Source organism: Rhinolophus hipposideros (assembly GCF_964194185.1).
Source record: "Rhinolophus hipposideros genome assembly, chromosome: 21".
Taxonomy (NCBI): domain Eukaryota; kingdom Metazoa; phylum Chordata; class Mammalia; order Chiroptera; family Rhinolophidae; genus Rhinolophus; species Rhinolophus hipposideros.
Genome location: NC_138067.1, coordinates 8,980,840 through 9,008,117, shown reverse-complemented (window position 1 = coordinate 9,008,117; position 27,278 = coordinate 8,980,840). Strand labels below are relative to the sequence as shown.

Below are 27,278 nucleotides of genomic sequence, written 5' to 3'. Positions count from 1 at the left end.
ATGTCCGGGGAGTTCAGGCAGGCCAGCCAGATGAGTGGGGAGTGGGGGCGCCCAGGCCAGATGCCAATCTGGGCTGTTTGGATCCTCGCAGTGGCCACCGAGGGTGAGACACCCAATGGGAGTGGGCTCTCAGGAGAGGGGTTGGGGGGACTTCCCCACATTGGAGGATTTTCCTTGGCGGACGTGAACTTAGTGCTCAGAGTTCTCTGAGGGTCGACAGAGGGTCACCTGATCACTGTCCGGGGGCTGCCGAGAGCCTCAGGGCCAGATCGCCTTCTTGGGCACATGGGTAAAGCATAGAAGACCCGCTCCTGCCCTTGGGTTGCTCGCACCCTGTGTCCTGGGCACTGGGGTGCAGCATGAGGTGCAGCCCGTGTCTCTGCAGTGCTGGCTGCCCAGGTAGAACTCTTCCTGTTGAAATAACATTAGCAGAGGAAGCGCTGAGACACCTGGGTCCTGCCAAGTAAATAGCTGGGCAGTTCATTTCTCAAGGCTCCTCGTTGCATGTAGAAACTGAGAAACCTGCATTCTCAGTCTCAGAAGTGTCATTCCTCAGACCCCGGAGGTGGATGAGTTGATTTCAGGTGGCAACTGTGTGAAAATTTTTTATTTTCCTTGCTGTATATTTATTTTCATGTGTATTCAAAAATGTCTTCCTAACTCATCAAAACCACACTTCCTCAGGTGTTATTGCTTCAGATTCCTCTAGGTAAATTTGAAAAGTGTATTTCAATGCAGTTTTAAGCAAAATAAACAGTCAGTAGTCATAGAGATGACGCACAAACAAGTGTGCTGGTAAATATGGAAAAGACTGAAGTCTGGGAAGCTCTGGGCCAGATGATTCCGTGCCGTCCTGGGGCCTACAGAGCCTCGTGTGTGTGTGTGTGTGTGTGTGTGTGTGTGTGTGTGTGTGTGTGTGTGTGTGCGTGTGTGTGAGTTTCATAGGAAAGGAAAGCTTCTATGCCCAGAAGGGAGATGGGTTCCCACGGTAACCGGGTGAAGGCTGTGGCTTCCTGCTGTGCTCCCAGGAGGCACTAAGATGGTGCTCTGACGCAGGTGACTTCTCAGGCAGTCTGAGGGAAGCTGATGGCTTCCCAGAGAAGGAATCCAGATACTTCCTGTTGCACAGCCTCTGGGCAGAGAAAGAGCACTCCCACCTGGGGGAGTTCTGCGTCCGGCTTATTGTTGGCCTCTTGGCAGCCCACTGATTGCTCCCCACGTGTCCCCACAGGGCCAGCTGCAGATGCACCAGTGAGGAACACCAGGCTGGGATGGGTCCGGGGAAAGGAAGCCACTGTGCTGGGAAGCGCCATGCCTGTGAATGTGTTCCTCGGGGTCCCCTATGCTGCACCTCCTCTAGGACTCCTGCGATTTGCGAACCCGGAGCCTGCGTTGCCTTGGAATGACTTCCGAGATGCCACGTCCTACCCTAAATTGTAAGACCAGGCTCGGTCCCATGGTTAGCCTGTGACCTGGGAGTGGGGGCAGAGCATTGAGGGGGCATAAGGTCGTATAGCCCAGTGGGAAAGCAGGGCTTTGGGGTGGGGTGGGGGCATAGAAGTGGCTTCAATGACCGCATGACTCTCCAACTGGCTGATGGGCAAAGTTGTTGGAGGTATCGTTCAGAGCATGCAGAGCCCCTGGGCTTCCCTCGGGACCTCCTGAGTTGGAATCACCAGAGCTGGGCCTGGGAAGCTGGGTTTCTGAAAGCTCTCTAGGGATTCTGAGACAAGTCAGGTTTGGGAACAACTGGGATGGGCTTACTGACTCTGGGTTGGAGGGTACTGTCTGGTGTTTCTGTGTGACCTCTCAGCTAGGCATGGTCTCCGTCGTCAGACTGGATAAGGGCTATAGAGGGAAGAGTCACGCTAGAGGGACGTTAGGTCTAGCTGTCAACACTGTGCTCAGTAGAGAGCCTGGCCCACAGTGGGAAATCCATACATACCTGGGGAATGATGACACGAGTGTGTCTCTGTCACACAGGGTGATGGGGAGGTAAGGAGCTCCCAGTCACTGCAAACTGTCACGCTTAGGTAGGTAACCAGTTCCCCAGTGAATTGTGGAGGGGCTGTGTGTGCTAGGTGGGAGCTGAGACTTGGAAGTCCCCAAGAGTCTTCGGACTCTCAGGTTCTGTGAGGCCCGCCGGTTGGTCATATTCCTGGCATTGGGGTCCCAGACAGAAGGAGTACCCTGGTGCCAGGAATCTCCCTAAGCCACAGAAGAAGACCCCAGAGACTGAGGACACTAAGCTGAAACTCATCTGTTCATTCACTCATTCACTCATTCATTCATTCATCCAGATCATATCTATTGAGAACCAACTCCAAAACCAGCTCTCCCAATGGCCCTGGAGGACACCACAGTGGGTTAGACACAGCTGCCCTCAGGAACCTGTACACTGGTAGTGGTGGGGGGGGACATAAAGAATAATGACAATTAAAATATAGTGACAAGGGCCACCGTAAAGGACCAGAGAACAGTGCTGAGGAAGCACAGAGAACCACCTAGCCCAGTTTTGAGGGGACGTCCGAGACGGCTTTGTTAAAGCATGGGGCCTCAGTTTCTGTTAAACAACATACAAAGGGGCAAAAAGGCATTAAACAAAAAAAAAACTTGTTGGGATAGATTTGCAGCAAATCTGTACAATATTAATCATATTTATTTAAAAAACTAACATTAACTGAGCACTTTGTAGAAATATTCACGTATGCAATCTCACGTAATCCTCCCACGTGTCAGGCTTGGTGCTAGGGGCCACGAGGGATTTGGGTGACTAACACAGAGTCCTATGCTTCCGACAGCTCAGTTGAGATGGGGACATGAAAGTACACATCTGCAGGTCTAGGAGAAGTTCTAGGAAAGAAAACAAAATATGTAGGTGTTTCCAAAGAGAGCTATGGACTAACCGGAGAAATCTGAGGTTTCCTGAAGGAGGTAGCCTTGGAACCAAGTCTGAAAGAAAGGGAAGATGAGCAAGCAGACGTAGGAGGAGAGCAGTCTAGGCAGAGGGTCCAGCTTGAGCAAAGGCCTAGATGCAGGAGTCTCCCTGCACACCTACCTCCTTTGTTTCCTGGAGAAGCCTGGAAACGTCCTTTTGTTCCTCTGGGGCACGAGAGAGAGCTGCCAGAGCAAAGCCCTTCACGTGCAACCCAGTGTCCTGTCCTCTACAGTTTGGGGAATTGCTGAGCCAGTCTGAGCCTTTCTGTGTGTGTCGGATTATGGTGATGAGTGTAGGCACCGGGGAGCCTCGGGGTTCGTGGTACAATTACCATGCACAGTGTGCTTTCCTACCGGGGCAGCAGATCAAAGAGAATCACAGCTTGTTTATGCCACTGTGCGGGGACAGGGGTGGGGATTGCATGATTAAATTTGTACCCAGAGCTCCCCTAGGAGCCTTTTGCTTAGACGCAGGAGACTGCCAGGCTTCCTTGCTGTCACAAGAACTGTCCCCTCCTAGGCAAGTTGGCCGACAGAAACTCTGGGGGTTTCTCCTCCCCTTTTCCAAGGTGCCTCCAGGACACAGACTGGCTGCTCTCAAATCAACACATTCTCAAGGTGCGGTACCCCCAATTGGAAGTGTCGGAAGACTGCCTGTACCTTAACATCTATGCGCCGGCCCACGCAGACACTGGCTCCAAGCTCCCCGTAAGGCCACCTGCCATGCTGGGAGCTCCAGCTAGCAGCTCCCTGGGCTGGGACGCAGGCAGAGGGGCTGGGTGTCTGGACTCAGACCCAGCCCAGTGTTGGGTAAAAGGGAAATGTAGTCACTTGACATGTTAGTAAGTTTCTTACAAAATCCTTCTAATGACAGATTTCCTTCATCTTGTTTTCTGATTGCTTCTTTATTGGCAGTGACTTAAACGTTGACTTTATTTTGTTTTATTTTTCCCCTCCATTGAGTATTGAATGGTCTGTAAACATTTAGAAAAGACACCACTTAAAAGGACTGATTTGTTGTTGTTGTTGTTTAGGAAATCCTGTTTTAAACAGGATAGTTGCATTCTCTAGCTTTTCTATTTGCAATGAAGACAGTCAGGTAATAATGTGAAGTATTTCAGTTAAGAATGGAAAATATCTCTGTATAAGTGAGTGGAAAATGTACAGTCTACCATCCAGTTTTTCACCACTCCCTCCGTCATCCTCTGTCCCCCGTGCCGCTGCCACGGGAAACTTGCGCCCTTGTATCATAAGCAACATTCATGGCGTGCTAACTATGTGCCAGGCACCGTGCATTATCTCATCTAATCCCACAATAACTCAGTGGGTGATGAGTATTGGACCCATTCTCCAGATGAGGAAGATGGGGCGCAGGAAGGGTGTGAGTGATTTGCTCCATGCTCTACATACAGGAAGCGTCAGGGTTGGTGCCAAAGCCAATGCTTTGTCCACTTCTCCTTTTTCCTTGGTGGCTTTCTTGTCTTTTCCTGCCCCAAGTGTTTTAGTCCCTAACCTGACCTTAAAAAAGAGAATGGAAAGGATTTATTATTTAGTATATAAGTAGTGATAGGACCATTGAAATAATGTTATATGTTCCCCGGTCCCAATTTTTCTAATCAATAAAGTTTCCACACTTGTCTTCCCTCTTTCTCTCTCCTCTCTTCTCTTCTCTTTGTAGGTAGGAAAAAGCCTTACATTAAAACAGCTTACGCTGCTTTTGCTCTCGTATATGGCTTATGATGATTTCCATCTTCCTGTGGGTCACAAGTTCAATGATATTTAGTTAATACTTTTTGAGACTTGAAATGTACCAACGTTGTTCTATGAACCTTAGAGGCAGAATCTTGTTTAAACCTCATGATAACCTCTTAAGTGAAATACTGTCATTCTTCATATCTTACAGATGAGAAAAATGAGGCTCAGAGAGGTTAAGTAATCTGCCCAAGGTCACACAGCTAGTCAGTGGCAGAGCTCAGAATCTGACCTAGGCACTCATATACTAGAGCCCACAGGCTTAACCCTGGGTCTACTTCAAAAGAAAAAATCTCTGATGCTATTTAGAAAGGAAAGTGAGACATTTCTATTTCCATAAAGAAAGAAGGTTCCAACATGCATAGGGAGGGGATATGTGGGCTTGGTGGGCTGACTGGAAGGTTCCTCTCCCCTCCTTAGGTCATGCTGTGGATCCCCGGGGGCGCCTTCCAGACTGGCTCAGCCTCCACCTTCGATGGGTCTGCCCTGGCTGCCTATGAGAACGTGCTGGTTGTGACGACCCAGTACCGGCTGGGAATGTTTGGCTTCTTCAAGTAAGTGTCCCCAAGTGATTGACACCCCTGAGCCCCAAGGGGCAGTTGTGCAGCAGCCATAGGGGATTCAGTGCTCAGCATCTCAAGGAGCAATGAGCCTTCAGTGACATTGAACAAATGTGACCCAGATTACTTATGTGATTTTGGCGACTATAAGAGATAGCACTCCCAAGTCTTAGTGGCTTAGAACAATGAAAATCTCGTTCTCACTCAAGTAAAGTCCAGTTGAGTGTTCCTCGCTGACAGACATCCTTCCACACAATCCATCAGGCACCCTCTCCATTTGGCCACAGGTGGAGAAAGGGATTGAAAGATCACGGGAGGAAGGTCTTTCCAGGTCAGTTTGGAGGTGGTGCTCGTCACTTCTATGGACCTACCCAACACGAGGGAGATGGGGAAATGTAGCTCAGCTTTGTGCCCTGGAAGATGAGGACACAGGACGTATGAGCACTTAGGCGTCTCTGCCAAAGGGCCCTGCCTCTAGGCTTCTCAAATGTTCCATTGCATTGGCTTCCCTCCCCATCAATTGTCTGCCCATCCTGGGAAACAGGCCACATCTTGGGGCCACAGCCAGGAGCATGGACTCTGGGGCCAGACTCATTGGGTTTGAATCCCGAATCGGCGATTTTTCAGGTCTTGGACAAAGGATTTGCCCTTTCTGTGTCCCGATTTCCAGTCTGTGAGAAGGAGCTGATGTATCCAGTGGTATCCTTAGCACTTGCTTGCAGATTTCATTGAAGGGAAGTGGCGTGAGCCCTGACCTTGGAGAAATGCAGCCACTGCCCAAACCTCTTCCCAGCAGAGACGGGTATGAGGTGGTAGGATAAACGTCCCAGTCTCTGGATATCCCACCCCCAAGTCCTTAGCTGGTGCCTCCCACGGATCGCACACAGTGAGAAGCCTGGGTGCTGCAGCTCATAGAGGTCAGAGTTTTGGGAGAAGGGTGGAGATGGTGGAGATAAAACCCAGAGGGGCAAAGGGAGAAAAACCATCATCACCTACCTCACAGGTTGAGAGGATTATAGGATCGTGTCATGCACGGAGCTGCCGCTGCAGTTATTGTCATTATTATTCCTTTAGTCATTTCCTGGCACTTCTGTGCTAAGAGAGCTCTCACTCCCTGCTGCAGACTCTTCTAGAGTCCGTGGATTCACAGGTGCCTATGGACACCCTGACATTGCACCTACAAAGTTATCTGTGCATTTTTCTGGGGTCTATAGCTTTCCTCAAATTCTCACACCCAAATCCCCGCAGAGGGAGAGAACCAAGCCTGGATTTCACTGCTACCCCAGGTCGCTGACTCTCAGCCCTTCCCCAGCAGGAGTAGTGATGCCCTGACATCTGCCCCCAGCCTCTGCCACCAATTCCCTGGGCTGCGGAAAACACACAGTGGCCTACTCGGCATTCTGACCCCACTCCTTGCCCCCAGCACAGGGGACCAGCACGCTCCTGGGAACTGGGCCTTCATGGACCAGCTGGCCGCCCTAACCTGGGTCCAAGAGAACATCGAGTCCTTTGGTGGGGACCCACGCTCTGTGACCATCTTCGGCGAGTCAGCGGGAGCCATAAGTGTGTCCAACCTTGTGAGTTCTCCTCTTGGGACTCGAATGAACCTCGGTGAGGGAGATTACAAAAAGGAGGACGATGGGCCACCTGCTGGTGCTTCATGTCAAACCAACACTTTTATATGGATCATCTGCCTTGAGCCTCACACCGTGAGTTAGGGGCTCAGTCTCATCTGAAGAATGAAGGCTGTCATCGGAGAGTTTAAATGAATCCCCCAAGATCACAGAGTGATAGCTTGAGGAAAAATCATTTAAATTTGTAGAGTCACAGCACTGCTATCATATTATCAGGATCGGTAATTACTTGTTTAATAGAAAAACTCGGTTAAAGCATAAAATAACAAAGGATGCATGTGAATATTTTATTTTCACTTACAACGTAACATGTACTTTCTTTCCTTCACCGTGGTTTGATACACCGTCTTCTCTTTTCAGAGTCGCTCTGCTGACTGGAGGTCCAGCATGACTCTCTTGCAGGAACCCCCCACAGAATTCCTTGCCCTCAGATTGTGGTTTCAGTTTCTTTACAGTGAGCTTGTACGTGCAAACCAGTCTGTGAATGCAGCACACTTATAGAGTTTTCTACTCCTCCCCCCACATGATTTATCTTGTTCATCCCCTAGTTCGACAGCAATATTTTTTAGCTACCTGCCTTTATCAGGGATTTCCCCCCACACACATAATTTTGTTTTCTGTTTGCACACATACTTCATTGGTTCCCAGGATAGTTCATTGATTATGTAATTACAATAGCAACTATAAGTGATGAAAAAGTTTTGGAAACAAACACACCTGGCACTTGACAAGAAATTGATGGGAATAGAAAGGAGCAGAGGTGATAGAAAGGGGCCCACTGGCCCTGAGTGCTCAGCATTTCCTGGGCATCAGTGAACCTGTTAGTTACAGAAATCAGTTCCTTGGAGGTGGGTTAAGAGAGCTGCTGTATAACACTTGACGATATACAAGGTATTTATTTTCAATCTTCAAAACAACCTTATAACTCAACTTTACATGTATGATGACAGCCCCCATTTCATGAGTGTTTATTATTTCACCAAGCACTGGGCAAAAGCCTTCTACATTCATTACTTCTTGTACTCCCCAAACCCATTCTGTGGCATGGGCTCACGGTTTACTCCAATTTTATAGGAGAGTAAGCTGATGCTTAGAAATATTGAGCAAAGTGACTGGGGTTACTCAGCTAGGAAGTAAGGGAGCTGGCAGCACTCACACGCCAGAATGTTTAACTTCACCGTTCATGAAGAACCTGGGGCTCAGAGAGGAGAAATAATTTGCCCGAACTTTCACAGGCTGTCAATGAACCCCCTACAGCAGGACTTTTTTTACCTCTAAGGTTAGAACTCTTCAGGAAGCTTCCTAGGAAGGTTTCTTTAAAGAAGGGATGGATGGTATGTGTGATGGGTGGGGAGCCCCCAAATAACTTTTGCTGGGTCTCCTGTGTTCTCTCACCAGGTTCTGTCCCCCATGGCCAATGGCTTATTCCACAAAGCCATCATGGAGAGTGGGGTGGCCATCATCCCTTTCATGAAGGCCCGTGATGAAGAGAGAAATGAGGATGTAAGTATATTGTTAGCACCTCTCCAGCTTCCTCTCCTTGGTCAGGAGAGAATGTGGTCAGGTGTCAATAGACCATGTGCTTGGCTGTCCTCACCCGCCATGGCCAAAGAGCCTGGTGTGCCCCAAGGGGAGTCTGCCGTGCTTCCCCGAAAAGAAAACCTAGGTGGACCATTAGCTCTAATGCATCATTGGGAGCGAAAACTAATATAAGGTCTGGTCTTATTTTAATATAACATAAAACGAGGTATAATAATATAATATAATATAATATAATATAATATAATATAATATAATATAATATAATATAATATAATATAACATAATACCGGTCTTTCATTAATTTTTGCTCCAAAAGACGCATTGGAGCTGATGGTCCGGCTGGGTCTTGTTTTCGGGGAAACACAGTTGTTGCTCCGTGGAATGCCTGGTTCAACAGGAAATGGGTCCAGCTACACCATGCAATATTGCTGGTGCACACGAGTGTGTGTGTATGTGTGACAGTTCTTACATCTTGTTCTTTATTCTTTGCTTATTATATGTAACTCAGTCCCCTGTAGTATATACAGCTCATCTCCTGTACCAACTCTATTTTATCTAGAGTATCATGATAAGGAAATTTCTGAGGCTGTTTCCAGCTCAGTGGGAAATAACACTGTGAGTTATTAATATTGTCTGAGATTTTGAGGCAGAGATGACACATATGTCCCAGATATTTGTCATCTGTCATCTTGTCTTTGTGCCCTACCAGATAGTGAGACCTGGTCTCTCTATCTTTCATGTCCCAGAATAATGTCTGGTGTATATTAAACAACTATATATGTTTCCTGAATGAATAAGTTCACAAACGAGCTGACTGATTCAATAAATATTTATTAAACACGGGGCTGTGCAGCCATCTCCTGGGTATTATCCCTGTGAATGGTGCATTTTCTTAAACACCTTATAGAAAATAACACGATACAAGCTACGTTCAGTGTGTGCATATGTTTATTCATTCACCACACACATATTGAATGCCCCTTGTTTTCCCAGCTGTATGTTAGAGCCTGTGGGTTTATAAGTGGAGAAGGCATTATACTAACTTGAGAAGACTATGTTTTTGTGAGAAGGATTTTAAACCTGGAAACCATGGATATGTTTGGGAGGTGGTCCTCGAACTCCTACAATTGCATGCAGACTCTATATGTTTGTGCAGTTTCCCAAGGAGAGGGTCTGGAGCTTTCATTGGCTTCTCAGAGCATCCAGGAACCTCAGAAGATTAAGGGCCACCACTTTCCAGGGACAAGTTCTACACAAGTTCGGTGACAGGGCAAGAAGGTGTCTAGCAAAGGGCTAGGTTGAGAAGGTGGGGATCCTTGGGGGGACGGGAGATCAGAGAAGGAAGAGATTCATAGGGGCTGCAATAGTCTAAAAAGACATCCTGGAGAATGTGGGACTTGGCCCTTAAAGAAGGAGTGAAATTGGTGTGGAGACAGATAAAGACATCAGGCATTCCCGCCTGGAGGTGGGGCTGAGGCTTGAGCAGAGCTGAGAAGCCGAGACTCTGAGCCGGAATCATGCCTCAACAGACAACTAAGGAGCTTGCAAAGCTGCTCCTCTGTCTTGGGGGCTCCTGGCTCTATTTGGCACCCCAGACGTGGGCTTCTAGGCTCTGTGAGGCTTAGAGCCGACATGACAGGACTGTGACATCACAATGGAGCCAACATCGCATGTGTCTCTGTGACCAGGAATCTTGACACAGACTGACAAATCCCCACGCCCAGCTCTGGTGATTGATAACGATGACAAAGAGGGTTGGGCAAGAGAGTAAGGATGACGCAGTGCCAGCCTGACCCGCTGCGTCCATTGCACTGTAGTCGCATGGGGCTGTGGAGAGGCAGGAGCCTGGATCCAGGACTCTTTCCAATTTTCATTTTCCTGGAGGCTTTCGGGACCGTGTTCTTACGTGGTCCTTCTCTGGAAATAGTTGCAGGTGGTTGCGAACATCTGTGGTTGCAGTACAGCCGACTCGGAGGCCCTGCTGCAGTGCCTGAGGGCAAAGCCTTCCCAGGAACTGCTGCGCATCAACCAGGTGAAGTGGAGGAGAGCGTGTGGGGGCAGGGCTGCCCTTTGAATGGCGTGGGAGACGAATCCTATCACTCTCTTGTTTATTTTGACTTGGGACTTGGAAAGATGTGGGTAGGGATTTGCAGTAATGGCTGTAAAAATGTGGACTATAGACCCCTTCTATAGGGGTAATGTAAGGTAATGTAAGGGATTTGCTGGGCCAGGGGTACCTGCTTCGCCTGGAGAAGATCCAGCGAAATGCAAATCACAAAAGTTTTACCTAAGTCACTGAAGGCATCTCACTGGGAAAAGGGACCACACTTGTTTCATACGCCCCCAGAAGCTAAAGTCAAGGTCAAGAGCTGGAAGTATTGTTAGGAAGCCACTGTGGCTCGGTGTGACCAAGAGCTTTCTAACAACTCAGTTGTCTGAAAAAGGATCCGCTCCTCTAGAAAGCGGTGATACCCACCTCTGCAGCTGTGCAAATGGGTCCAGATGGCCGCTGACAAATGTCAATCACTGGACGAGTCATTGTCCTGGATGATCTTTTCTGTCCCTTCCAATCCTCTGATAGGCCTTGGAAGAGCAAGGTCTGTCAGATTGCAAGTTACTACGTAGTTATTGGTCCTGAACTGAGGACGTGCTGTGTGTGAGCTCTACTGGAGTCCAGGAAGCAGGGAACAAGTCCTTGACCGGATGTGGGGTGAAAGCTCTTTTCTGTGCTCCCTTCTACCACCACTCCCTAACAGAGACCTAAAAAAAAAACCACCCCCAAACCACAAAACAACACGACAACAAAAGCCACGAATGGAGCCAGGTGTTGCTTCCTGAGACCCAGGAAATACCCAGCCAGATCCAAGGCAGAGCCAAAGAAGGCCTCTCAGGCAGAGGTGCCAGGCCCACTCACCAGGCCATCGCTGCCCATTGCGTTTGGCCAGTGGCTCTCACACTTGAACATACAGCAGAATCACCTGGAGGGTTTATCTTTAAAAACTGGCTGGACTGTACCCCCAGAGTTTTTTGTTCAGGAGGCGTGGGGTGGGGCCTGAGAATGTGCATTTCTAACAAGTTCCCGGGGGTGCTCGTGCTGCCGTCCAGGGGCCATACTCTGAGAACCATTGTGCTGGGCTGCTGTTTTCCTTAGGTAAATGCTATGATTGTCCCCGATTAACAGAGGAGGAAACTGAGGCACAGAGAAGTTGAGCCCCCTTTGACATGGGGCCAGGAGTGGCTTGTTTTTCCTTTGTTCCCACATCTTACTAGGGTGGATTGGCTCAGGTTGGCTAAGGTTTGGGGACAGCAGATTTTGTGAACAGAGACAGCTTCCAATTTTTCTCTTTTCCTTTCAGAAAACCAAGTCTTTCACTCAAGTGGTCAATGGTTTTTTCCTTCCTGACGAACCTGTGACACTGTTGACTCAGAAAGCATTCAATCCAATTCCTTCTATCATCGGCGTCAATAACCACGAGGGTGGCTACCTGCTGCCCATGGTAAGAATTCCAGCTGTGCCTCCTCTAGCGCCCTCAGCAGCGAGGCAGCTGTTCGCTTCCACAGTGGGGCATTCCCATAGATGACGCCAAGCGTTCTGAGGGCTGGAGCCCATCAGCCAAGTATAGTGGTCATCTTTCCTCTCCCTGAAGGAGGGTGACTGAGGACTGGGGTCAGCCAGAGCTTGTGTAGGTTTAAGCAACAGAAACATCTGTATGAAACACCAAGAGAGGATGGGATCCATTTGAGCTTTGTTCAAAACATTACAAATTAGTGTTTCAAATAAGCACAGTTACGACTTCCAAGCTGAAATTCATGTAGGTTTGAAACACTTCAGGCCTTCACTTTCGTGTCCAGCTTCCATTCTGGTATTTGGACTTCCAAGAATGCTCTCTAGGCTGCTGCAAATTACACAGTCATCGAATCATGTCACGCACTCAACAAGAATGAACTGAGCATTTACTACCACGTTTCCCAGAAAAGACCTGGCCGGACCATCAGCTCTAATGCGTCTTTGGGAGCAAAAATTAATATAAGACCTGGTATTATATTATATTACATTATATTACATTATATTATATTATATTATATTATATTATATTATACCCGGTCTTATAGTAAAATAAGATCAGGTCTTATATTAATTTTTGCCCCAAAAGATACATTAGAGCTGATTGTCCGGCTAGGTCTTATTTTCAGGGAAGCACGGTAGACGCTCTAAACTCTTAGAAAAGCCGAGCATTGAGCAGTGAACAAGTGTGATTCTGTATTTCTGCATGCTTCCATTCTCGAGGGCAGAGACAGATGAAATGCAATGTTGGAAGGATGGTTTCATGAGTGATAAGTGCTGTGAAGGACATAAAGTGGGCAGAGAAGGCTTCTTAAGGGAAGAGGGAGGGTCAGCAAAGGCTTCTCCGAGGAAGGAGCATCTGAGCTGAGGCCAGAATGCTGAGAAGGAGCCATGATTTCTTGACCTTGTGGTGTGAGAGGACCCTCTATATTCAAAATAAATTTTTCCTCTGTCCTCAAGGTTACAGTCCCATCAGAGCTCATTTACATAGACCAACCTCCTCCCTTCAAGCTAGGGGAAGTGAGGTTATGGAATACAGGGGTTCGTCAAGTGACAAGGCTAGTTGATGGCCACAAACCCAGCTCTGGAACATACGGAGAGGGTTCTTAGTAGTTAAAATATATTTGTGGATACCTTGAACGGTGCTGGGGCTTCCCTCAGATTCCAGGAGACAGACAGGTTTAAATATCCACCCTCGGGATTCTTTACCTCCGAGATTTTCAGGAGAAAATGTACCAGGGAAATTCATTTGACAAGAGAATAGTATTTCTACCCTCTTCATTGTAAATTGTAATATTGGTCAGGGAAGGGCCATTTAACAAATAATCACTCATAGCTCTTATTATGTACCAAGCAGAGCCTGTGTTCTTGGCTGCCTGCCAACTGCTGGCTTCTCATAATCCCTGATTACGAAGGTCTTTAAAAAGCAAACCACTGGTTTTGAGATTTTCTGATCTCTCTTAGAACTTGGCGTCAAAGCCAATTTGTGGCCTGTATTAGTTTGCTAGGGCTGCTATCACAAAGGACCACAGACTAGGTAGCTTAAACAACAGGAATTTTTTTTCTCACAGTTCTGGACACTGAGTTCAAGATCAAGGTGCTGGCCAGTCTGGTTTCTTCTGAGGCCTCTCCTTGGCTTCGGGTGGCCACCTTCTCTCTGTGTCCTCACATGGTCTTTTCTCTGTGCACATCCATTCCTGGTGTCTCTTTGAATGTCCAAACTTCCTCTTCTTCTAAGGCCATCAGTCAATTGGATTAGGGCCTAACCTAATATCCTCATTTTAACTCAATCACCTCTTTAAAAACCCTATCTCCACACATAATCACATTCTGAGGCCCTGGGGTTAAAACTTCCAGGTAGGAATTGGTGGGGAGCACAACTCCAGCCCGTAGCATGGCCTTTCCACAAAGCGGCCACTCAGGTCCCTTAAGACTACAGATACAACGGGGAAAGGCTGCCTTTGATCAAATGTGAGAAGAAGAAATTGTATTGCTCCTGCACATGGCCCCCTGGGGACTGAAAGGGTTCCCACTCTTCCCTGCCTCCCCTCTGAGAGGCGGGTGGCTGGGCCTCACGGAGGCCAATTCCCTTCTGATCATCTGATGTGCTCACCTGCTTTTCTCCACAGAAGGAGATTCCTCAGATCCTTGAGGGCTCCAACAAGTCTCTCGCCCTGCACTTGATACACACCATCTTGGTAAGTGAGCTTGGGCAACAGTGACTCTCCGAGATTCATTTAACATGCCTCCCTGGATCACACTCTGGTGGGGGCTGGGAGTATAGATGGTCCTCATTCATTCATTCATTCATTCATTCACTCATTTATGTAACAGATCTTTACTAAGTAGAGTTCCACAGTTGTTTATCCACAATCTCAAAATCCAAAGAGCTTTGAAAACCCAAAGGCTCTTTGTAACCCACATGGCAACCAAACTTGACCTAGACCGATATGCAATCCATCAATCTTATTGTTCCCACGCATTCATTCACTTTATTTATCTCACTATTCATATGTTTCTCTGCGGACATATTAATGGGGGGACTGGAGTGCTGCCCCTCTCCCCAGCATGTTGTATAATATGTAGCATGTGTACTGAATTACCTATCTACAACCTGAAAAGTTCTGAATTCTGAAACCTACCTGCATGCCACCCAGGCATTATACTATGTTCTAACAACACCAGCGACCATTATTCAACCATTCATTCGCTCTCTGCACAAATACATCTTAGACTGGAGGCTATAAAGATGGATTCCTTTCCTTCCTTCCTTCCTTCTTTCCATAAATATTCATTCAGTGTGTCCTCTGTGCCATGTTTGTTTCATTCGTTTTTTCCATTGAACAAACATTTATTGAGAATCCCCATGCCCCAACATCCCTTTGGGCCTTGGGGTGCAATGACAAGCAGGCGCCCCACCTACACTTGAGGAACCTGTAGACTGTTGTGAATATACGTGACCAGGCACCTCAGTGCATTGCTACAAAGACCAGGGCAGAGGGATGTCCGAGTCCCCGTGGTGTCCACAGGCAGGAAGGTGGTCCCTCGGGGCAGGGTTTTGGAGGAAGAGTTGGGTTTGTCTGGCTGCTGGAGAAGCAGGGGTGACGGGAGCCAGAGGAATCAAGAGGCCCAATTAGGAGCAGAGAAGTGTGAAGAACTCAGCTGGAGGGGTGGCTGCAGCAGTGGCGGATGCTTGCTGCTATGGAAGGAATATAAAGTCATCCTGGGGGCTCGGCAGGGAGGAGCGACATGATTCCATATCCATTTGAGAAAGGGCCCTGTGGCTGCAGAGTGGGCCAGACTGGAGGTAGGCAGTCTCTAGGGCCCTAAGGCCTAGAAGGGATGTGGGCGGAGTCTTGGCGGTCTGGTGATGAGATTTGGGACTAAGATTTGAAAGATATTTAAAATATGTCAGACAGTGGAATCTTTCAGGCTAGATGGGAGATGGCCTCATGGAGGAGGAAGTCATTGATCTCGGCCTTAGGGAAGGGGAATGTTGGAGCAGGAAGGCATTCCAAGAGGAGGTGTGTTGAGCTAGGTCCCAGGAATGGGAAGCAAGGTGTGCAGGAAGGTGCAGGAGGACCAGATGGGTGTACAGTCTCTCCCAGGGCCCAGTAGCAAGGCAGGTGGTGCTTTTCGAATGTTAAGTTGTTCTCTGACTCAGATGGCATAGCCTTGCTCTAGAGCTCCAGAGCTGTGACTGCCTGCTGGGGTTCTCCAGAGGCTCCACACAGCATCTGTACCCACCTTGGGTACCCTGAACACCAACGGGTCTGTTGGTCATACAGCAAAAGTGGGGGCACGCGTGCTCTGGGCCTGATGAAAAGCAGTCAGCCTTTGCAGGACCCGACAGACCAGTCCGAGCAGCACTTGCTGCTGTGGGATGTGGTGCCTCCCACTCCCAAAGAAAACCCTGAAGGGTTGTGCCTCTGTCTTAGATTGGGGGTTTGAGGGATAACAACTTGCCCCAGCTTTTCCTAGAGCACAAGACCCAAGTGCATCACCAGTGTGGCAGACCCTGAACCTTCACCAGTTTCCCTTTCCCCCTCTGGGGCGAGCTGAGGGATTGAAGACTGATGACACCCTGGGGCCAGGTCAAACAAAGCATGGGATGGGTGCCCTGTTAAAGGACATGGCAATGGGTCTTGGGGAACCGACAGAACTGAAGACCTACTCCATGCCAGGCAGCATGCTTTGCTCTCTGCCACTCGCGTAACCCTCTGAACAACCCATCTTTTTATATCAACCTGGTGTAAAAGTAATTGCGATTTTTGCATTTTTAACCTTTTAAACCGCAATTACTTTTGCACCAACCTAATAGATGCGAGAACTCCAAGAGACAAACTAACTTAAATGGAATAGTAAAGGCCGGCAGGCATTGCTGGTACAAGGAGCAGGTGGGTCTCACAGGTGTGCCACTTGTGCGGTCACAGAGGACCTCATGTTCAGAAGGGTCCTACACTTGGTTGAATGTTCTGTTGTCGTCATCTTGAAATTCTTGTAATTTTTGAACAAGAGGCCCCACATTTTCACTGGGTCCTGCAAAGGATCTAGCCAGTTTTGCCCAGCGGTGGCTGTTTCTGAAACATGTCAGAGAGGCATGTGTACTATAATTAAGAGCGTGGGATTTAGATACAGATACACTTGTGAAAGAATCGTGGTTCCACTAGTTCAGACAAAGCACTTGACCACTCTGCACCTCAGTTCCCTCCTCTGTGAAACAGCTCATTTTGATGTCACAGGGTGGGTGTGTGGATACAATGCGACGATGCGTGTAAAGGCCTCAGAGTTACGCCTGCACAGGCACGTGCTCAACGTGCTTGTTGTTGTCATTGACCTGGATCTCCTGTGACCACGATTTTTTACAGCACATCCCCACCCAGTATCTATACCTTCTGGCTGATAAATACTTCCACAACCAGCACTCCCAGTTTGAGATACGAAATCGTTTTCTGGACTTGCTGGGAGATGTGTTCTTTGTGGTCCCTGGGCTGGTCACAGCTCGCTGTCACAGAGGTGAGTCTCTGAGCTTCCTCACCCCCTCCCTGCAGGGCCACAGCGTGGTGAGGCTTCTGGCTGCAGGGATCCTGGCTGCCTGCTGACTGGCTGCCTGCCCTGCCTTCTGTTCCCTCACTGAGAGGGACTCCCAAGGCTGTCTGGGATACAACCCTGCACGCTGACCTTTGTGATTCCCCTGCTTTTCAGAGTTCAGGAATGCCCATCAGTTTTTGTTGTTTCTGTTCCTTCTTCTTCAGGCCCCTGTAGAAAATTCTTACCTCCCCGTAATTTTCTGGGGCCAGTCTCCCAGATGACTTTCTGTTTGGAAGTGTCTTTCCAAACATCCTAACTATAAGGAGGATGTCGCATTCAGAAAAAGAAGATTATTTGTGGGCACACAAGCCCACTCACTTTCCTTCCTCCCTCCCACCCTCCCTCCTCTCATACATAGTTTCTTCTCTAACCACAATGAAATGAAATTAGAAATCAATAATAAAAGGAAATTTGGAAAATGAACAAATATTTAGAAATTAAACAACACATTGGTTTTTTTTTTACATTTAAAAAATTTGTGGCAAAATGTGTATAACAAAAATTTATCATTTTAACTATTTCTAAATGTACAATTCAGTGGAATTAAAGTTTATTCACAATGTTGTGCAACTGTTACCACGATCCATGTCCAGAATCTTTATCATCCTAAACTGAAACTCTGTCCCTGTTAACAATAACTCCCCACTCATTCTGTCACTATGAGTTGGACTATTCTAGGCGCTTCATATAAGCGAAATCATATATTAGTTGGCCTTTTGTACCTGCCCTAATTCACTTAGCATAATGCCTTCAAGATTCGTTCATGTTTCACCATGTATCAGAATTTCTTTCCTTTTTAAGGCTGAAGAATATTCCATTGTATGTATATAACACATTTTGTTTATCCAGTCAGACATCAATAGACATTTAGGTTGTTTCTACCTTTTGGTCATTGTGAACGATGGTGCTGTGAACATTGGTATATCCATATCTGTTCAAGTCTCTGCTTTCAATTCTTTTGGATGTGTGTCCAGAAGTGGAATTGCTGAATCATACAGTAATTGTATGTTTAATATTTTTGAGGAACTGTCATATTGTTTTCTATAGTGGCTGTCGTATTTTACATTCCCACCAACAATGCATAAGTTTTCAATTTCTCCACGTACTCACCAACACTTGTTATTTTATTGTTGCTATTTTTAAATTTTATCTTACAATAGCCATCCAAACGGGTATGAAGTGGTATCACTGAGGTTACAATTTGCATTTCCCTCATGATGTGTGACGCTGGTACTATTGATGAACACCTTTTCATACACCTTTTGGTCATTTGTATGTATTCTCAGAGAAATGTCTTTTTCAGTCCTTTGCCCATTTTTTAATTCAATTGTTTCTTTTGTTGTTGCATTTTAGAGGTTCTTTATATATTATACATATTAATCCCTTACCAGATATATGATTTGCAAATATTTTATCCCATTCTGTGGCCTGCCTTTTTACTGTTTTGATAATGTGCTTTGATACACAAAAGTTCTTAAACAAACAACACACCCTTAAATGATCAAAAGATCAAAGAAGAAATTACAAGGGAAATTAGAAAATACTTTGTGATGAATAAAAGCAAAAACACAACATACTGAAACTTATTGAGTACAGTGAGAGCAGTGCTTAGAGGGAAATTTATTGCCATAAATACACACATTAAAAAGAAGATCCCAAATCAATAACCTAACCTTTCAAAGAATTAGAAAAAGAAAAGAGCAAAGAAAACCCAAAGCAAACAGAAGAAGAATATAATAAAGATTAGAACACAGATAGACAAAATAGAGGTTAGGAAATCAATAGAGAGAATGGGTGTGAATCCAAAAGTTGGTTCTTTGTACAAAGCAACAAAATTGACAAACTTTTAGTGAGACTAATCAACAAAGAAAGAATGAACACTCAAATGACTAAATTTAGGAATTGAAATGGGGACATTACTACAGAAATTACAGAAATAAAAAGGATTAACATAGAATACAATGAACAATCATATGACAGCACTTAGATAAAATTAGAAAATCCCTAGAAACACACAAACTACCAAAACCAACTCAAGAAGTAATAGAAAATATGAATACACCTATAACAAAAAAAGGTACTGAATCAGTAAACAAAAACCTACCAATAAAGGAAATCCCAAGACCAGTTGGTTTCACTGGTGTATTCTAGCAAATATTTAAAGAAGAGCTAAAACCAATTTTTCAAAAAAGTGAAAAAGGAGGGAACACTTCTTAACTCATTCTATGAAGCCAGTAGTACCCTAATATTAAAGCCAGATAAAGACAACACTAGAAAAGAAAATTACAGACCAGTATCCCTTATGAGTATTGATGTAAAAATTCTCAACAAAATACTAGAAAACTGAATCTAGCAACGTAGTAAAAGGAATATATACTCTATGACCTACTAGAATTTATCCCAGGAATATAAGGATGGTTCATCATATGAAAATCAATCAATATAATATACCATATTTATAGAATAAAGGAAAAAATACACAAGTATCTTAATAGGTACAGAAAAAGCATTTGATGAAATCCCACACCCTTTCATGATGAAAACACTCAACAAACAAGGAATGGAGGGAACTTGCTCAACCTGATAAAGGGCTTCTATGAATAACCCATAGCTGATATCTTACTTAATGGTCAAAACCCGAAAACTTTACCCCTATGACCAGGATTATAACGTCTCTTGTCACCACTTCTATTTAACCTTGTACTAGAATATCTAGCCAGGGCAATTGGAGAAGACAAAGAAATTAAAAGGAATCCAAATCGGAAAGAAAGAAGCAAAACTATCTCTGTTCACAGATGGAATGATATTATATATAGAAAATTCTGAAGAATCCCCCAAACCCATAAGAGCTAATAAACTTATTTAGCAAAGTTTCAGGATATAAGATCAATATACAAAAATTGATTGTATTTCTACACACTAGCAATGAATGATCCAAAAATATGGTTAAGGAAACAATTCCACTTATAACAGCATCAAACAAAATAAAATATTTAGGAATAGATATAATCAAGGAGGTATAAGACTTGTATGCTGAAAACCACAAAACATTCTTGGAAGAAATGAAGAATAAATAAGAAGACATCTGTGTTCATAGATTGGAAGACTTAGTATAGTTAAGATGGCAATAATCCCTACATTCAATGCAATCTCTATCAAAAGGCCAACTTCCTTTTTTTGCAGAAGTGGACAAGCTGATCCTGAAATTCATATGGAATTGCAAGAGGCCCAGAATAGCCAAAATAATCTTGAAAAAGAAGAACAAAGTTGGAAGACTCACGTTTCCTGATTTCAGAACTCACTCACCACAAAGCAACAGTAATCAAGTCACAGCAGTGCTGACACAGGATGAACATATAGATTAATGGAATAGAATTGAGAGTCCAGAAATAAACCTATACACATATGGTCTGTTGTTTTTGACAAGGCTGCCAAGACCATTCAGTGGGGGAAGAATCATCTTTTCAACAAATGGTGCTAAGGCAACTGGATGACATATGCAAAAGAATGAAGCTGGATCCTCCCCTTGCACTACATGCAAAAATTAATCCAAAATCGTTCAAAAACTTGAATGTAAGAGCCACAATTGTAAACCTCTTAGAAGAAAGCAGAGGGGCAAATTTCCATGACATCAGATTTGGCAATGGATTCTTAAATATAACACCAAAAGCATAATAAAAAAGAGAAAGCAATAGGTAAATTGGACTTCATCAAAATTAAAAACTATTGTGTATCAAAGGATAACAGAAAGTAAAGATATAACTCAGAATGGGAGAAAATCTTTGCAAATCATATATCTGATAAGAGTCTATTATTCAGAATTTAGAAAGAACTCTTACAACTCAACAACAAAAACCAAACAACTCAATTCAAAAATGAGCAAAGGATTGAACATTTCTCCAGAGAAGATATACATATGGCTAATAATGCTCAACATTATTTGTCATTAGGGAAATGCAAAACATAACCACAATAAGATACCATTTCACAGCCACTAGGGTGGCTATAATAAAAGAACAAACAACAAAACAAAACAAAAACAAAAAACAGAAAATAACAATGCTATTGAGAATGTGGGGAAACTGGAACCCTCATATTCTGCTGGTAGAAATGTAAAATGGTATGCCCATTGTGGAAAACAGTTTGGCTGCTCCTCAAAATGTTAAACATAGAATTTACCATATAACCCAGCAATTTCACTCCTAGGAATATACCCAAGAGGATTGAAAACAAAAATTGTATGTGAATGTTCAGAGCAGCCTTATTCAGACTAGCCAAAAAGTGGTAACAACCCAAGTGTCTATCAACTGATGAATGGGTAATCAAAATGTGGTACCTTCATACCATGGATTATTTGGTCATAATAAGAAATGTGGCACTGTGCTGCAATATGGATGAACCTTGAAAACATTGCGCTACGTGAAACAAGCCAGACACAAAAGGCCACATGTGTGATTCCATTTATATGAAATGTCCAGAATGGGCAAATCTAGAGAGTTACAAAGTTTACAGGGAGGTGAATGGGGGGAATAAGAAGTGCGAATGGGAGGGGTGACTGCTCAATTGGTCTGTTGTTTCTGTTTGGCGTGCTAAAAGGGCTCTGGGCCTAGATAGTGGTGATAGTTACTCAACATCCTGAAGGTACAAGCTGCTGGTTTACACACTTTAAAATGGTTAAAATGTGTATTTTACAAAAAATAAAAATAAAAACTACAATAACCCAATGCTATTAAGAAAATGAAAAGGCAAGCCACAGACTGGAAGAAAATATTTACAGTACAATTAATTATCTGACAAAAAAATCCATATCCAGACTAGAATAAGTACTCTTACCGTTTGGTAATGCAACGACAAACAATTCTGTTCCAAATGAATAAAAGGCTTGAAAAGACACTTTACAAAAGAAAGTATGCAAAAACCAAAAAGTGTATGAAAAAGTGCTCAACATTTTTAGTCATCACGGAAATGCAAAGCAAACCCCAAATGAGGCAACCATTTACACCTACTGGAATGACTAAGAGTAAAAACACAAACCCTACCAAGAAGTATTGCCACGGATGTGGAAGGTTCAGTATCTTATCCTCCTGGTGAAAATGGCAAATGGTGCAACCATTCTGGGAAACGGTAGTTTCTTACAAAGTTAAACATACACCTATTACTCAACCATATTCATGCAATAGCATATTACCTGATGATAAAGAGGAATCAACTATTGGTATATGCAACAACATGGATGACTCTCAAAAAAACATCGTACTGAGCAAAAAAAGCCAGACACAAAAGAGTAAACATTGTGTTACTGCATTTATGCAGAGGTCAAACAGAGGCAAAATAAAAACATTGTCTCTTGGTAGAGTGACTAGGAGACACAGGGGAACTTTCTGGGGCGATGGAAATACTCTGTATCCTGACGAGGGTGGTGGTTACATGAACATGTATATTGTAAAAACTCGTCAAATTGTACAGTTACGATGTGTGCTTTTTATTGTCCGTAAATGGTACTGCAGTTAAAAGATAGCATGAGAGGAGAGGAAGCAGAGGTAATGAATACAAGGCAACTGGATTGTGGGTTCTTGCTAGAAGGCATTTAGAAAAATAAGCCAGTCACTGGAGGAGGAGACCAAGAGTATGTGTTTGTGTGTGCCCATGTGCGTGCTGTATGCATGTATGCAAATGTGTGTTTGGGAGAGAATGTTTGCAATGATCCAGTAGAGAAAAAAATGATGATCGGAGAAAGAGGGAGAAAATGAGAGAGCAAAACCTTTAGTAGAAGAGAGGTGATGAATGTAGGCTGCACGGAGCATCTTGGGATCAGAGAATATGTTTGTTCGGTTTGTCTCCAGACAGTTGAACCTGGGGTCAGTGAGAGGAAGTCACAAAGAGGTGGATCTTGGATCAGTATGAAGGGCTCTTCTGAGCAGAACTCTTGCCTTCTCTGGCTGCTCTAAGGGGTAGTGAATTCTTTGTCGCCAGAGGTGTCAGGGCCTCTGGAGCAGGAACACTGGAATCAAATAAGGAAGAAGAAAGTTAGCTTGGTACAAGTCACCTTTTGTCTCCAGGCTGTCCCACCCATGGGTATGTGCATCTAGGACTAGATGGGCTGGGAAGCAGGACCAGCCCCAGCTTCCCCAGCGAGCATGCATGCCTGCCTGCCATGGGCCCCTTCCTGTGTTTCTGCAGATGCTGGCGCACCTGTGTACTTCTACGAGTTTCAGCACCGGCCCCAGTGTTTACATGACACGAAGCCAGCTTTCGTTAAAGCCGACCACTCTGATGAAATTCGCTTTGTCTTCGGAGGTGCCTTCCTCAAGGGTGACATTGTCATGTTCGGTAAGGAACTGGCCTCAGGTGGCTGCTCTTGCAGGAACACAAGCTTGGGACGAGCTCGGGGAGAAACACGACTCCCCACTGTTAGCACAACACCCCTCACCGGCCCCAACACAGTGCAAGTGCTTGGAGGACTACTTTTAATTTATTTATTTTATCTATGGTTTAAAAACAAGACCTTCCCCTGGAAAATGCACCCAACTCGTGTTTTTCGAAACCAGGATGAAAAAGAGCTGCCAACATTTGCTTGATGAGTGTTTCCCTTTTTACTAAAGCCTACGGGGTGGGCTTGGGGGCACTTGTGGAATGCAATTTTTAAAGAATATTAGAATCACTTTCTTCCACCTCCCTGCCTGCTGATCTCACCCTCCTTGCCCTTTTCAGAACTCCCACAGGGCTGGCACCCGGGGCTGTAAAGGGCAAGGATCTCATTTTTCATAATCCTGGCCCAAAGTGTCTGGATCCAGGTGACCTAATGTATATGCTTATGAACTGTTACTAGTGAGGTTATTAGCACATTTATTCCTGAATTTACGACCTGTCCAATGCCTGAAAGAACAAGCCAATCAGATGAGGTTATCAATAGAGAAAGCTATAGGAACTACACATGGGAGATGTCACTAAAATATTTAGTTTAAAAAATAGCACCATACAGGTTTTTAACAAGCTCATGTTGGCCTCTTGAAGATAAGGACAGAGTTGGTCACATGGTGTGTGTTTGTGCACTGTGGTCTAGTCATTGTTTCATTTATTTATGCTCATCTTATAATACAGATAATAACAGAACTACCTCCTAGGTTGTCATAAAGATTAAATGGAAGAATTGTCATAAGCACAGAAGTGCTTACTAAATGTTACTATTATTATTACTCAGCAGCCATTACTGAGCTTGGAGTATTTGATGAGCCCATTGACTTTCCAAACTGGAAAAAATCAAGGGCATATGCATCAAGGGGTTAAATTCCTTGATATCTAAAGAGCTCCTAAAATCAACGAGCAAAGGAACAACCCAGTCAAAAACCAGGTAACAGATATAGACAGCGTATAGCAAAGGAAACACGAATGACTTTTAAACATGAAAATCCACTCAGCCTCACTGACAACAAGAAGACTGCAAACTTCCCTTGACTGAGGAATCATTTTTCATTGGTCAGGGTTGGGAAGAGCAATATATTTTGCATAATTCTTCAAGCAGGTGTCGGGGAACAGACAACCTCATAAAGTAATGGAAAACTATGAAACTTTGAAATGCATATGGTCCTTAACTTAGCAATTCAACTTCTAGGATTTTTGGTGCAATTATTCTTTCCACATGTGCAAAAATATACATGCACACTACAGTATTGTTTTTATCAGCAAAATCTGGAAATAATGTAAAGATCCATTAATAGAGCAGTGGGTACACAAATTATATATTTATATATAATTGCATATGTATATGCAATTATATACATGCAATTATATGTATGTGTGTATGTATGTGTACATATATATACATATATGGAAGCTCTATAGGCAGCCCCGTGGAACTATGTCCTACATAGAATTTTAGCAAAAAGACAGCTACAGAATGTGTGTCCGTTATTCTACGGTGTGTGTAAAGACCTGTCCGCTTAAACTCTTGTCCATGACTCGCTGGTCTTCAGAGCGCTCAGGAAACTGGTAGCCATGGTGCCTCTGAGGCTGGTGATGGTGGCGAGAAAAGAGAGAGAAACTATTTTCATTAGCTACTCTTTCTGCATTTTTGATTTTATCCTTGTGAGCAAATATTATTGTTTCAAATAAATACAATAATTAAGTCATTGTTAGAGAGACAGAGAGAGAGAGAAAGAGAGAGAGAGAGAGAGAGAGAGAGAGAGAGAGAGAGAGAGAGAGAGAGAGAGAGGTGGTCTCTGTTCCCTGAGGAACTTGCAGCCTCGTGGGAGTGGCTGGGAGAGCAATGGGTGGACAAGGAAGGTACTCGCATGTGTCCAGACTCCGCCATCGGGAAGCCATGATTCCTTGGGCAAGGCACAGTGGCTCTGGGCCTCAGTATCTGCAAATACAAAATTAGTAACGGGGATTTGGTAGGTCGGTGAGGATCCAACTGGAGGAGAGATGTGGAAGACATTAATCAAATGTGAGGCACCTTGGGCGTCTGGCAAATCACTGAGAGCCAGATTTTGTGATTATCTTCTTCAGAAGGAGCCACAGAGGAGGAGAAATTGCTGAGCAGGAAGATGATGAGATACTGGGCCAACTTTGCTCGGACCGGGTACGTGACCCTCCGGGCCTCCCCTGCAGCCAACTGGGTCAGGAGTTAGGGGAGGGAAGCCTGACCCCTGTTTCTGTTCACTCCCAGGGACCCCAATGGGGAAGGCCTGCCTCTGTGGCCGGCCTATGATCAGATGGAGCGGTACCTGCAGCTGGACTTGAACCTCAGCGTGGGTCAGAGACTGAAAGAGCAAGATGTGGAGTTTTGGACGAAGACTGTCCCCCTGATAATGTCCACTTCCGGAGTGCTCCACTCTCCTCTTTCCTCCTCAATCTTCCTTTCTCTGCTCCTGCCTTTCTTTTTCTCTTTTGCTCCTGGCGAAGTTATCTTTATATGATTCTGATTATCCCTCTCCTTCTACAATTTCTCTCACCACCTTTGACTTCATTCTGTTTTTAGCTACTTTATGGAATCACGTGCTTTAGCTCATGTTTTGCCAACTTGGGGATGATCCTTAGGGAATGGTTTTCAACATCAAAAAATGCAATTTGCCCTGAAGGCTGCCAGATTTCCTCAAGAAATCTGCAAGAGGGCTGGCCTATTAGTTGGTATGATAATGACCTTGTTATGCCTATGGAATAAAATCAAAATGTAAAATGGATACTGGAACAGAATTTAATTCTGGGCTGAAAACTCCAGCTCCCACCCCAGCGTCCAAGCTGAAGTGGACTGTCTACCAGAGAAGGTGTCAGTGTGTGTTATCGGAAATATGAGTCCTCCATTCCCAATCCAGGTGAGTTTCAGCCACAAGCCAAGCATGGACGTCCTGAACCTCACTAGGTTGAACTGGGTTCCTTTTCTGACTCAAAGATATATGAAGGAGGGAGACATGCCAGAGAGCCTCCTTCTCAGCAATGGAAACCAGACGTCCTCCAAGGTCAGGAACACAGAAGTCAAACCCTAGGTAGCAAGTTCAGGTCAGGGACACCAAGGAGAAAACATGTTTCCCTGATGGGGTCCAGACTAATCCATCATCCAATAAGCAGGCAGACAGGAAGCAAACATTCACACAACTGAGTGTCTTGTAAATTTGATAAGTTCACTCAGAGAAAATAAGGTGCTTTAAGAAAGTGTAACAGGGGAACTTAATTTAAATTAAAGTCTTAGGAGGTTGTCTCTGGAGAAATAACATTTATAGTAAAAAAAAAAAAAAAAGGATGAATTAAAGTAAACCAGATGATGGGATGATGGGCAGGGAAAATTGTACATAGCTTCATTCAAAGGGTACACTTTTACATTTTATATCCACATAATCCCTATTATATCTTCATATAATTGACCACAGTAATTCATTTTCCTTTGTGATGGCTTCAAGATTACACATGAAGTGCAGAGGAGAGTTTCTGAGATGTCTGTAACTTGGGGTTCATCTGGTCAGAGATCAACTCATAGCCTGAATCTGGCCCCCAGAAGTGATTTGTTTTGCCGACATAATGTCAAAAAGTGTTTTGGAATTAGTTTCCAACTAATTTTAAATTAGAGGAATTTCACATTAAAAGCCATGTATCTAGCTATGCTAGAAGAAAAGGAAGGAGATCTGGCAATAGGCAACATTGGAGCTGCACATGGTAACCAGGGCTTCTGACAGCCCAAACAACACCTTTGTGCATGTCAGA

General features: G+C 44.7%; 1 protein-coding gene across 2 annotated transcripts; it reads left to right on the top strand.

The window, feature by feature from the left end:
* Window positions 1-26,095, top strand: CES5A (carboxylesterase 5A; the record flags this gene model as incomplete). Of its 2 annotated transcripts, none has more annotated exons than XM_081030804.1 (13): window positions 1-103; window positions 1,232-1,436; window positions 3,507-3,645; window positions 5,110-5,243; window positions 6,673-6,826; window positions 8,282-8,386; window positions 10,353-10,457; window positions 11,782-11,922; window positions 14,120-14,188; window positions 16,859-17,006; window positions 23,262-23,411; window positions 25,590-25,662; window positions 25,750-26,095. In XM_081030804.1, 13 exons carry the CDS (start codon window positions 1-3, stop codon window positions 25,997-25,999), a joined length of 1,776 nt encoding a protein of 591 aa, XP_080886930.1. In that variant the 3' UTR covers window positions 26,000-26,095. The 2 variants fall into 2 exon arrangements, with proteins under 2 accessions (XP_080886930.1, XP_080886929.1); XM_081030803.1 differs by having other exon boundaries at window positions 1-121.
* Window positions 26,096-27,278: the final 1,183 nt, after the last annotated feature.